We start from the raw sequence: 13,551 nt of genomic DNA on the forward strand, positions 1-13,551 counted from the left end.
GTGGTTTCTCTGTTCAGTTTTTAAAAACCCTCCTCCCCCCATTTTCACATTACATGTATGTATGATTTTATATTCAAGTTCACTAATCCTTTCTTCTACAATATCTAATAGCTTGTAAGAGTTTACTTTTTTATTTTATACTTTCTATCCTTATGAGATTCTTTATTCATGCCTTATGAGAATTTTTCCTGTATGTTCTTGAATATATTTAAAAAGCTTCTTTAAACTGCTGTTATGAAATGGCATATTATTGTGTGGTCTGTTTCTAATGACTGTTTTTTTCCTTGATCATGGGATACAGTTTTCTGCTTGTTACCTTAGCTAGTAATTTTATTGTATGATGAAGACTGTGGATAATACTTTGTAGGAATCTGGATCATGTCATCTTCCTTTAAATGGCATTGAATTGTATTCTCTACTAGAATAGGACTATTTATCTGAATGTGGTCCAGTATGGATCATGGGCTGGCTGCCTGCTTTTGTTAAAAAGAGTTTTACTGGAACATAACCATCACTCACTCGTTTATACATTGTGACTGCTTCTGCAAAACAGCTGAGCCCAGTAGTTGAAACATAAACCATACAGCTCACAAACTTCAATTATATACTTTGTGCCCCCTTAAGAAAAGTGTGCCAACCCCTGCCGGTACACTTCTCACATTTCTACTACGGAAGTGTTCAGTGGGGCCTTCCCATCTGGGCTAGCTTGAAACTCCAAGGGTTCCCCAGCCCTGTCTTAACTTCTGGTGTCACTGGTCAAGTTTAAGTCCCAGAGCATGTAGGTGATCTTTTGCTGGGTCTTAGATACTTTTCCTGTACATGCACATCTCAGCCTCAAATAAGTACTGTTGATGAGACCTCATGGTGAGACCTCTGCCTCCCTCCCCACAGCTCCCTTTTCTCTTGAACTGTATTGTATATACATTCCTTCTGCTTCAGTAACCCAAACTACCTCTTCAGTTCAACAGAACTGCCGCTCTGCCTGGGCTCATCCTCCCCTTGATTATGCCAGAAGATGCCCCCAGGCAGAAAGGATGATTGATTGTGGCCTTTAACGTTGTGTCTGCCATTTCTTGGGGACCACTCCTGTGCTGTCTGTTGTGCAATGCCTGAAAATACCTGCTGTGGATGGGGAAAAAAATGGGTTCCGTGGAAAACTACCTCACAGAGTGGTCTGATCATAAATTAGTAACTGGGCAGATCATGCCCCAGTCTTCAAGTTCTTTACCGAAAGGCTTCCCTCTTCCTTAAGCCCTGTCCGTTGTTTTTGTGCACCTAAAGTAACACACTTTTGAAATGCCCCTTTCAGACCCTCCTTCTACATCATGCGAGAGGTCGTCCAATCCCAGCCTTGCTTTCTCCCACCTTCATGTAATCTTCCTCATACTCCCTTCTTAATCTCAAGTGCATAACAGAAACTGCAAAACTTATTCTCATGCTCTCCCCAGGATATGTCATCAGTCTCCTCCAAATGAGCTCCTATAAAAATTCTCTATAGGTTTGGACATTTTTTACAGTGGCACTGCCCACATATATTTTGTTCAGGCTTAAAGCTGGTTTTGGTGAGAGGGCAAATTTGACACTAGTTACTTTGTTATGGTATGATAAAAACTGCTTTTGCAAAACCAAACATCTCAGAAAAGATTCTTCTATTCATGGCCTTTTATACTGACAGTCACTGAATTTTCTAAGTAATGGTTTTCAGGTTAACTATGTCCAATTCCCTTAATCATCCCACAAAGTACAAAACAGATACTAAGTAAGTCATTACAGGTTGATAAAGTACAACCAGGACAGTTCTTGTCCTCAAGTTCAGTCTATAAACAAGACAAACATCACACTCCCTTGTTCTACCTTTGATCTCTGGAGCGTGTAGCCTCAGGGCACATGGAACCAAAGGTCATAAATAGCAGAAGGCCAGATTGCTTTCTACTCCCCATATCCTCCTTATTAAGGGTCTAAGTGAGAAATGAATGTATTATGGGAGAAATGAGGTAGAACCCTGAAAAAATTAAATTCACGCTAATTTTTACCTTAAGATCAGTCAGTGGTTTCAGAAAATAAGTCAACTGAGTTGAGTTATATTTTTTGAATTTTTATAGCTATGTCTTTGACCTAAAAACTAAGATATAATCATGGACCATAACCTTTTCATAGATTTCACCCAGGGTTTCTTATGTCTAAACCTCTATCCAGTAAAGTTTGCTTTGTATTGATTTAGTTACCCTAAGTCCTATCATAACAGAAATCCATTCAGGGATTAACAACCAGTTGGGAAGCTTAGAAGACACATCACAAGCACTGAAGTAGCCTACTTACCTTGAGAGAAAATCATCTAGACCTGTAAAGAATTATTTTTAATTGTATTGTATTGATTATGCTATTACAGTTGTCCCAATTTTTCTCCCTTTGCCCCCTTCCACCCAGTACCCCCAACTCCCTCGGGCAATTCCCCCACCATTGTTCATGTCCATGGGTCATGCATGTAAGTGCTTTGGCTGCTCCATTTCCTATGCTGTACTTGACACCCCCACGGCTATTCTGTGACTACTTGTTTGTACTTCTTAATCCCCTCACCTCTCACTCTCTCCAACACCTTGACCTCTCATCTCCTTATCTTTAAACTTTGGCCTTTTAATTATGATGTGTCTTGGAATGGGCCTCTTTGCATTTATCTTGTTTGGGATTCTGTGCTTCCTGGACTTGAGTATCTATTTCTTTCATTAAATTAGGGAAGTTTTCTTTCATTATTTTTTCAAATCAACTTCCAATTTATTGCTCTTTCTCTTCTGCTTCCGGCACCCCTATGACGTGAATGTCGGATTGGTTAGAGTTGTGCCGCAGGCTGCTTACACTATCCTCATTTTTTTAGATTCTCTTTTTTCTTGTTCTGATTGTTTTGTTTGCTTCCTTATATTCCAAATCATTGATTTCAGTTTTGGCTTCATCCATTCTACTGTTGTCTCTCTGTAAATTGTTCCTTATTTCAATTAGTGTATCCTTCATTTCTGACTGCATATTTTTTATGCTGTTCAGGTCCTGAGTTCCTTGAGCATCCTTATAAACAGTGCTTTGAACTCTGCCTCTGATAGTTTATTTCCATTTCATTTAGTTCTTTTTCTTGAGTTTTGATCTGTTGTTTTGGCAGCCTCTCTGTATTTGCTTCTATGTATTAGGTAGAGCTGCTTTGCTTCTATGTCTTGGTAGTGTGGCCTAATGTGGTAGGTGTTCTGTAGGGTCCAGTGGCACAGCCTCCCCTCTTATCCATAAGCTGGGTTCTCAAGGTGTGCCCTTCATGCGGGCTGTGTACACGCTCCTCTTATAGTTGAGCCTTGGTTGCTGTTGGCAGATCAATGGGAGGGATTTACCCAGGCCAGTCAGCTGCAAGGACTGGCTTGTGACCATTGACCACCAATCTGTGCTCGATCAGCTGTGCAGGGGCAGGATGGTGGTGTTCCTGTGCCATCTGCAGCTGTCCGCTGGCTCCTGGGGTTTCCTGGGTGATTGCAGGCCAAGAATCAGCAGCCCCCACCTATGCTTTGTCCTGGGCAACCCTGCCTGAGCTATATAGCAATCTTAGATGGCTGCTACTTCTGCGGGGCTTGGAGATTTATAGGCAAAGCCATGCTATGAATCTAGGCTGGTGGTTTCAGGCTTGGGGCTCACTGAGGCCAGCTGCTGCTTGTTTGAGAGGATTTAGGAAATTGTAAAGCATGAGCAAAGGCCATTCATATGGAAAAGCAGCTTGGGTGGGTCCATAAATTGGCAGGGGTGGAGTCTCTGGGGATCTCTAAGGCAGGTCAAAGGGTATTAGCCAAGTTGATGAAATCTTAGATACAGCTCCAGTCTGCTGGCTCTGGTTGGGGAGGGCCCAGAAAAGGGAAAATGGCCTCTGCTTGCCTTGATGCTGGACACCTCAGCCTCCCCCTGCACACAGCCGGTGCCCCTCCATTTGCCACCCCGTGTCCAGAGCCCAGAGGAAGTGAGTCTGAGTAGGTGAGTCTGTGTGTGGTTTCTTTAAGAGGAACTGCTTGGGGCTCCAGCTCTTTCTTCCACCAACTGAATCCCTGCTGGTTTTTACAGCTAGAAGTTATGGAGACTTACCTTTCTGGCACTGGAACCCTGAGCTGGGCAGCCTGGTGTGGGGCTGGGATTCCTTGCTCCCTAGATATCCCTCCTGGACTTTTATCCACCACACATGGGTGTGGGCAGACTGTGCCCTTCCTACCAGTCTGGACCAGTGTGGTTTCTTCAATTCTGTAGTTGTCAGACTTCCATTCAACTCAGTTTCTGTCAGTTCTGAGTGATGGTGGTTCTGTATTTTAGTTGTAATTTTGTTGTGGTTGTGCGAAGAGGCAAGCCATGTCTGCCTATGCCATCATCTCCAGATGATGAACTTTCTCTCGAAAGTTCTCGAGAATTTTTATGAATTTGAGCCAAAGCTGACAACAAATACCTGAAAGTAAAATCTCAAATGCTCCAGCAAATAAGTTTGAAGTTTTTTTAAGCATTTGAAATGAAAGTAAGAATGTAAGGACAGATGTTACATGAGGGTGGGTGAAAGCAAGGCAGGATCTGGATGACAAGATTATGAACTTTCTCAAGGGTGCTTACACCTTCCAGGAGTAAGCAAATTACTTCTGACATTCAAAGGTGTGTTAACTTAGATGTACAAAAACAATTAACAGGCCTACTTAAAAACTTTTCAATAAAGAAGTTATAGGCCTGGGTGTGACTACCTACCTTACCTTCCCAGTTAGGAATTTATGGTTTACTATAGCACCCCTATTTTGTCACTATGTCAAACAAAATTGAGAATGAGTTGTTAGCCCTGACTGGTGTGGCTCAGTTGGGTGTTACCCTGCAAAGCGTGAGGTCGCCAGTTCAGTCACTAGTAGGGCACATGCCTGGGCTGCAGGTTCAGTCCCAGGTCAAGGCACGTACAAGAGGCAACCAGTCAATGTATCTCTTTCACACTTCTCTCCCTCTCTTTCTCCTACCCTCCCCCCTCTCTAAAATAAATCTTTCCAAAAAATGAGATATTTAAGGTGAGAAACCTTTAACCTTATTTTAAACAAATCTGAGCTTTTCACAGGGAGTATCTAATTCAGAAGAAAAATAGGTGGCTTTGCTACACATCTAACTTGTGTTTGAGTTGTTGGCCTTTGTGTAAAGGCCACCATTCTGTCCCACTGAGCTGTAAGCACCTGACCAGGAAACAAAGCCTCACTCTTAATAACAGCCCAAGATGTGCAGGTTCATGAGGTTTGAGGCAGGAGCAAACTTTGTTTCCCTTAACAGTATAGGTCAGTTTGGCAAAAGTAAAGGACCAGATAGCCCATGGTCTGTCACAGCTACCTGATTCTGCCATTGTATCATGAAAGTAGCCATAGATCAGAGGAGATCCAGCAGCTGCAGGAGCTCCTGAAGCTCTGAGCTGTGAAAAAGAGGAAGAAGGACAAGTAAATACTGTCCCAAGTTTGACATCTTTGCTGAGACGCAACAGAGTCTGTACCTGACTCTGTGCATGCACAGTGGCTCCCCAGGTGAGAATGAAGAACCAGAAACCTCGTCTCACTCCCTTTGAGACTCGCTGACCACACAGAGCCCAGGCTGAGAGTGGATGGGGACAGAGTGAACCCCTGGGACACCAGGGGTTTCAAGCTCCTCCTGCCTGAGAGGGTGAATGGGAAGCAGCAGGAGCTGCTGTGTTTCCTCCTGGACATAACACATCGCCACAAGGAGGAGACCGGTGAACAGGACTGAAACAGGCCCAGAAGGCCTGCAGTGAGCCAAGCAGGAGGTCCACAGAGGGCCCCAGACCCTGGCCCCAGACTGACCGGAAGTTGAAAGGGCTTCACCTCACTTCCCTGGTGGAGCAGGAGGAGAGCGGGGAGAAAAGCCAACAGCAGTAACACTAACAGGCAGCAGCTGAACCACATCAAGGAGGGGAAGCCAGCTGGTCCCGCAGAGCTGGCCCGCCCCATTGAGCGCAGCAGCAGTCTGGTGCTGGCTGACTCCTCTCAGGCCAGAGACAAGAGCATGAAAAATCGGAAGAAGGGAGATGGAGCCAGCAGCTCACTCCATGAATGTCTCTCTGCCTGAGGATATGGATGAGACGAAGAGGAAAGTGAGTATTTCAAAAGATTCTTCTTGGATTACCAGATAGACCTGCCAAAGACTATCAACTGGTCCGATTTTGGCTTGGAAAAAAGCCGCCTTTACTGCCCAGTGAATGAGGTCCACCTACAGAAGGATGCGTGGGAGCTTGCCTAGGCCATGTGGCTGGGGCGCTGCACCTGGGACCCCGATGCTAACGTGCTGCCTGGCCATGTCGTCAGCTTGTGCGCATGTAGTCTGTGAGCCTTCAATTACAGCTCCCACACCATTGCCACCTCCGCCTGAGACCTAGGTCATGGCCAGAAACGAGTCTGATCATTCTTGTGGCTCTGTCACCTCTGAATCTTGCCTGCCTATCACTCAGCTCCCAACTTGGTTAGGCAGGTACCCATCAATCTCCACAATCTACTGTGAACTGTGTACATGTTGTGCTGTGTGCGTCTGATCCCCCGAGTTGTAGCCAGCTTGTACGAAACCCTTGCAGAGAGAGGAAACTCAAAAACAAAATGCACCCCAGTACTCACCCAAAAAAGGTATAGGTAATATGAAGATGAATGGGTATGACTGTGTCCCATAAACTTCCTTTACAACACAGGCAGCTAGAATTTGGCCCAAAGACTAGAGTTTGTGGATCCTTGGTGAACATAAATATATCTAAGCTAACAAAAGTTTAACTGTGTTTTCAGTTTTATAAACTTTTAAAGATCTTGAAAAAATGTCTTCCTAGTTTGTAACTTGCCATTTTTGAGTAACACTCCTTTCTTCTATTGAGATAATAGAACTTTAGGCACCTCACACTTCCCTCAAGTGACTGAAGTATTAAAAAGGACTGTTTCTACATACTAACATAATCAGGTAGTATTTTGTCTTCCATACCTTCACAGTGAAACTTCTCTTCTCTTCACAGATAAACATTACATGTGACGAGTGGTAAAAGGGAACACTGATCTCAAGTGGCCTGGAGAGAAAAAGCACTGGTCAACATCACGTGGACAGATGCTCAGTGTTTTCCAAAGATGGTGTTGAAGTAGTCTTCCTACTGCTTTGCTTCACTCAAAGTTCTTCATAACATGGGCTGCATGAAATCAAAGCAAATTTTCGCATTTCCTACCACAATTGAGAGTGACAAGCAGCACACAAGTGCAGAGAGCTTTATGTCAGATGAGATATTTCAACCTAGGATGCCTTCTCAAGTTATCAGTGAGGAAGTGAAGGGACTTACGGAATCCAAAATCCTGGTCTTCGAATTTGCACATCGCCTGTCCCAGGAAATCTTGAGTGATGCCTTGCAGCAGTGGGCAGATAGTAACACCAAGTACGGCGACATCCCATTCATTGAGAGTGAGGGGCCTTGATGCTGTAGAATTAGGACACCTTCTTGAACTGTGGATAGAGTTGGTGCTAGTCTAAACACATGAAAGAAAAGCAAAATGTTGTGTGAATAAACACTGATTCCATCTGAATGTAAAAATCAGTCTATGGTCATATCAAGGGTATAGGAATACCTAAAGTGAAATGTGTTTTAAGTCATTCTATGGTAATAGCAATTTCTGCCTGCTTGTTCTTGGATTGTAGTCACTTAAAGGACTAAACAGAGGTCCTGTGGCACCACGCTAACCAGCTGTGTCACATACAGATTCAGATGGTACAGCATCACCAAAGAAAGAAATATTTAAACATGTCCATATTTCCAAATGGTTTAAAAACACTTTTAAAATAATGTTAATTTACACCAAAACTGAGATATGAAAAGGATTGTTCTTGAAATGTCTTGGCAGTGAATGGCACTCAAGCCATAGTGATTAGCAGTAGCTTCTGTTTGTCCAAACCATCTGTGTTAAGGAACCCTACTTAACACAAATGATCAAGCATTGGAAAGCAACCCACATAGAGGAGATCCACCTTGACCCTCAGGGCCCTAAGCACAGCTGTTATAGATGGCTCACACTTCTTGTATTAGGCATCTCAACAAGACACAATTTATAGAAGTCATGGCATTAATGTTTATCACATTGAATTAAGCCCAGTGATATATTAATATAATTATACAAGCAAACAAGTTTGGGAACCTTTATAAACAGCAATCCAATAAATTTTAAAACAATAGAAGCACTAGCTGGCAAGGTAAAAAGAATCTGGTCTCTGTGCTGAATGTGTATTAAGCTTCGCTATCTCAGAGGTGTGGAGGGTCAGTTCATTTTGTTTGTTTATGGTAACAATGCCCACACAGGGCATTTACAGCCATACACTATACTATTGTCATACACTACACTATTGTCATAAAGTTGGCCTTGTTAAAAAACAAGAATTTAGTGCTGCTTGAGATCACTGGTGACAAAAAATTTAGGCGAGAAGTTACTAAGATGTAACTTGTAGGAAGATTGAGAATCAGTCTCTAGAATTATCTTTACATCAAGATTTTGCCACACATTGAGTTTAACTGGAAAGGGAATTATTTAAGCCCATTTGCATTAAATCCTTTTATTAAGATACAACAGACTCTCATCACTGAAATCTAAAGGCAGAGAAAGAGGAAGGCTCGTGACCTCTTTGAAGAAATAAATATGCATTTGGCCTTTTAAACAGACAGAAATGCTACCTCTAATTTTAACAATTATACTTTGAAACCCACAGTCAAATAGAGTGAATTCTCCCGAGTTACTGGGCAAAGAAAATTCTTTGAATTGAGTGATGGGCTCTTTCGGTTGCCTTCAGACGTTTGGTCATTCAGCTTTCCCTTCACCTATCCCCCAGGCCATCTTAACGACTGAGAAGATAGAAAAACCACCACCCCTGTTTATAGAAGGCTGAGAACAGAAAGTTTCCTAAAACTGCAAAAACAGTTTTCAGTACCATCTTGATATTTCCAGATCATCAAGAAATACTTAGGTTTCTGAGTGTTAATACTGAGTCAGACAAAAGCCTAGATGTTGCTGTTTTTCCTTCATTTTCTCTCACATCAGAACACTTTTGCTGCAAGGTCATTTGTAATACATATTACGGGGAGAACACAAAGCCATATAAAAGCAGCACATTGCACTAAAATTTTCAGCACGCATTGGGAATAGCCTACTGGGTTTTAGTTACACCTAATTATTTTAATCTCAGTTCCTCCTTTGCCCTGGGCTCCTCCAGGGGTGTGGGATGTCTTTCAGCTCTGAATCTGGCTGGCTGTGTGAACTCTGTTGCCACCCTCTCTGACACTGGCAGTACAGTTTTGTCACCAAGCACTACCCCTCGTCCCTGAATCATTGGAACAGAGTATAATATCTTGTGACATACAGGGACTTACCTTATATTGGACATGTATGCCACATACATCAAACCACGGATGAGGAAGTACAAGGCTTGCGTGATCCGTGTAGTAGTGGATAAACCAAGGTGGGAGCAGGCAGGAAAAGTCCTGGATAAACAGATTTGTACTGCACTGGTAGTCATCAAGATCTAGTTTGGCCTTGATAAGAAAGATAACATCTTTAATAGGATATTCAGCTTCTTTCCCATCTTCATATTTAAACGTTGGACTTCATTTCAAAAGTCTTGAATGAGCAGTGAAAGAGCAAAATGACTCTTTCAGGGAGAGAAATATAAAACATAAGACTGAAAGTCTTATTAGCTGCTGGGAAGGGAAATATTTGTTCCAACTTATATCACAAACAGACGAAATAAGAATAACGGGCAAATGTAAGGGAGAGGAAAACCAGGGAAAGTGAGCCCAAGAAACGGCACTAATGCCAAACTCCATCAGAAGACGCACTGCAAAAACAAGTTTCTAAGTTTTTGACAGGGAAAGGACACAGCAGCAATTCACCACACTGACACACGCCCACCGCTGGATCCAGTACAGGGCCAGGTGAGAGGCTACCGTCGAGACAACCTGCAGGTGGCACAAAGTCGATGCAGCAGATTGTCAGAGGAAATGTGCCAGTTCCTCATTCACACAGACTCACATGACCCCACAAGCCTGCTTCACCGCCTCTTCCCCAGCTCAGTGACCTTTCAGTTACAGGCCCGTGACGTGCGTCCTCCACTTTCAGTTGCCTTACCAGTTCTCTGCAAACTACCTATGGTTATTATGGGTACCTAAAGCACAGTTTTGAAGGGTATGAAAATGATCATAGTCCTAAAGAGTAATTTGTGTCAAATTGCCTTACTAGTATGAAAAATAGACACACTGAATGAGCAATGCATGATACTTCTATATCCTACTCAGTATCACTGACATTTTATGAAATGGGGGAACTATATACTTTTGTATTATACAGTTTTAGACATCGAAGGTTAATTTAAAAACAAAGTTCTGACAAATATACTCTTTGCTTGGTCATAATGCCCTCATCCAGTATGTGCGTGACCGAATGGGACACGTCTTGCCTGGGGCACTGGGCACAAGCTCAGACGCACTCCCTTACTCTGCTAAACTCAAGCATCCTTAGCAAGTTCTCTTCCCTGTCAGACTAAACTATGGAATGGTGTATTTTTTCCAAATATTTTTGTGAAAACACTTTTTCGTAACTGTTCAAATAAAAATCTAGTTGCAATTAACTAGCTATGAGTTCTTATTTAATTTCAGGAAGCCAATGCTTTTCAACAGTGTACTTTCAAACCTTTCACATAGAGAACTTAACATTTTCTGCATTTCTAACAAATACTAAGTGACTAAAAATCACCTTTACAAGAAATTCTGGGATCATCCAGGTCCAATTTTGGAGCTCTAGTAATGTAAATGTAAAGTAAATGTAAATGTAAATGTAAAATGGCCATTATCATGGTGTCTTTATTCCAAATCTGTTCCTAAATTTTTTGGAAGAAAAATCTTTCTTTTTTAATATATTAAGAACAAAATTTAAAGCAACTCCTCCAGACCGCAATTTCCCCGTCTATGAGAATGGTACAAGATAAAATCTTTGAGGTCATTTTCAGTTCTGCCATCTTTTGTTCTTACAAACCTGAAGTTCTCTTAGTTTCTGAGGGGTTCATGATGAAGTAAAAACTATAAAAGTCACAAAATAGATGATAAACTGATCTTTAACATAAAAGTATTCTTACCTAGACTTTAAGGTCCCAAGTCTCAAACACCTTGCAGTTTCCTGTGTACCTTTAAAAAACCTTATTTTGTCAACAGTACCAACTACTGAAGGATTTACTTCACTTTAAAGTCCTCTTTTCATTTTCCCCTCCTAATCTGAACTGTGTGAAGACAAGTTAACAGTTATCACATAAGTTTGATTTAATTCAGAAAACAGTCTATCATAGCAATTAGAGTTTCCTAATCCATCATTCTGCCAGATTAGCGAATATCTCGAACAGCAAAAAAATAATGCTTTCGCTTTCACCACAGGAAGAGATTGTGGTTAACTTAAGAAAATGCCAACGCTGACTTAATAATACTGAAAAAACAAGTTTATAAAAATCTTTCTTTGCCTGAGATTTCTAATGTTACAAAAGGAACACTTCTGCTATAGTAACTCATGATTATTTTTAACCAGATTTATATATCAAGAAAATTCTATGAAGCATTAACACAGTATCCAAAAGTATTCCAGGGTTTTTATTTTTTATAATCTATACATAGATTTACTTAACATAGAAACCACTACCCAAAGCCAAAACATTAAGCTCCCATTTGCATTAGATCCACTAACTCAAGAGTCTCTAGAGACCTTCAAATTTCCCATCTTCTAAAACTGGGGTTGGCAAACTTTTTCTGAAAAGGACCAGACAGTAAATATTTTAGGCTTTGCAGGTCTTACAGTCTCTGCTATAACTGCTCAAAGCAGCCAAAGATAATGTGTAAATGGATGAGTACAGCTATGTTCCAATAAAGCTTTTATTCATGAACGCTAGTATTTGATTTCATGCAATTTTCACAGGTCATTAAAAATTAGCCTTTGATTTCTTTCCCCAACCATTTAAAAATGCAGAAACCATTCCCAGCTTGTGGAATATATAAACAGGCAGCAGGCCAGATTTGGGCCATGTGCCATAGTCCGCTAACCCCTGCTCTAAAATACCTTCCGAATCCAGTCACTTCAAAATTTCAAATCATTGCTTCCCAGAGATTTGAAGGAATTATTCAGATCTTCATCGGTGACCTCTTTTAGAGTGGCTGGTTTCCACTTTGGACTCTGGTCTTTATCTATTAAAACTGTCAAGTGAAGCCATAAAAAATGTTAGTTTATTTCCTTCTGGTATTGCCAGATTTTAATTTCTGAATTGACAAACTCCCTTGCACTGGGCATACTTTTCTATAGCACTTTTCTGAAAAGTGTGAATTTTTATGTGTGTGCTATTTTTCTTATAAATTAAGCCCCCACAGATTTTGAAGGGATGGCAATGTAGTGATGATGAGCACATGGTTACTTTCTAACCTGCTCAGCCCGACGGATGTCTCTAGATTGAATACAGCCTACTGAACAAATCCAGTGCTTTAAAGCCTAGAACTCTTTTCTCCTTCAAACAAAATAGTAAATGAAATCTCCCTCTCATACAACAGCTAAAACCACAGTTGATGTGGTGTTTAAAGGGAAGGCGGAAAAAGGTGGAGGGCACAGATCTGCCTTCTAATCTCCACAATAAGCTGAGAGGAAAATTACTTGAAGTAGAGGAAAGAGGGGCTTTGGCAGAGTTAAATGTGGACACTGCCATTCTGCTGAGTCCCCAAGTTCACATAGCTCTGCGTAAGAATACCAGACCATCTTCAAGGTTATCATGAGAAACCCTACGCCTCCTATTTCAACACAGTCATCATTTAGTGTGGCCATATAGTAACCCCACAGGATTAAAGTAAATGTGAGGCAATCTGTACACTCTCCTTTAAAAAGGGAGAGGAACGTCAGTTTCCCGGCGGTGACAGTACACTATAGTTACATAAATGCTGCCAGGGGGGAAACTGGAAAGAGGGTATGGGGGATCTCTCTTTAACAGCCATTTTCAACCCTTAATCTCATGGCACACATAAACTGATTATTAAAACTCTATAGCACACCAAAAAATGCAACTATTTTCTGACAGCAAAAAACATAATTTTGATTCATTAACACTGGAGAGATATCGAGTTGGATGTTGTCATTTTTTTATTTGACAATCTTAAGGGAAAAGAGGTCAGGTATTTCATGTTTTAAAACTTCTTGTAGCATACCAGTTGAAAATTGCTGCTCTTTCAACTTCATGTAAATCTACAGTTACCTCAAAAAAAAAAAACTTTTTTAAGGGAAGGGGGCTCTATTTACTTAGTATGGTTGTGGTATGGGTATTTTAATCATGCTTAAAATGTGTTTAGTTCTTGTGAAGAATGAAAATTATTTAAACACACAAACTCTACAGTGAACCTAAAAAACTACGTTTTGCATTAAAGGCTAAATAATTAAAGCAGCAACCTGGGAACCGAGGGAGCAGGCTGTCTCAGGAAGGAGAGGGAAGGGAGCTTCG

At 41.4% G+C, this 13,551-nt stretch overlaps 2 protein-coding genes across 4 annotated transcripts in view; one reads left to right on the top strand and one right to left on the bottom strand.

The window, feature by feature from the left end:
* Nucleotides 1-7,024: 7,024 nt before the first annotated feature.
* HIBCH (3-hydroxyisobutyryl-CoA hydrolase) overlaps nt 7,025-13,551 on the bottom strand; it is a 71,935-nt gene continuing 65,408 nt past the window's right edge. For 2 of the 3 annotated variants that reach the window (XM_037162968.2, XM_037162967.2), the window contains one exon: nt 11,651-12,268. In XM_037162968.2, coding sequence (XP_037018863.2) covers nt 12,153-12,268 — 116 coding nt within the window. In that variant the 3' untranslated portion in view covers nt 11,651-12,152. Of the gene's footprint in view, nt 9,575-11,650; nt 12,269-13,551 lie in introns of those variants that run through there. The other variant, XM_053665211.1, reaches the window with a different exon arrangement.
* On the top strand, nt 7,191-10,665 carry CUNH2orf88 (chromosome unknown C2orf88 homolog). Its single transcript, XM_053665212.1, has one exon. It carries the CDS (start codon nt 7,191-7,193, stop codon nt 7,473-7,475), a length of 285 nt encoding a protein of 94 aa, XP_053521187.1. The 3' UTR covers nt 7,476-10,665.

This window comes from Artibeus jamaicensis, unplaced genomic scaffold (genome assembly GCF_021234435.1).
Source record: "Artibeus jamaicensis isolate MK-2021 breed Jamaican fruit bat unplaced genomic scaffold, CSHL_Jam_final contig_391, whole genome shotgun sequence".
Classification (NCBI taxonomy): Eukaryota; Metazoa; Chordata; class Mammalia; order Chiroptera; family Phyllostomidae; genus Artibeus; species Artibeus jamaicensis.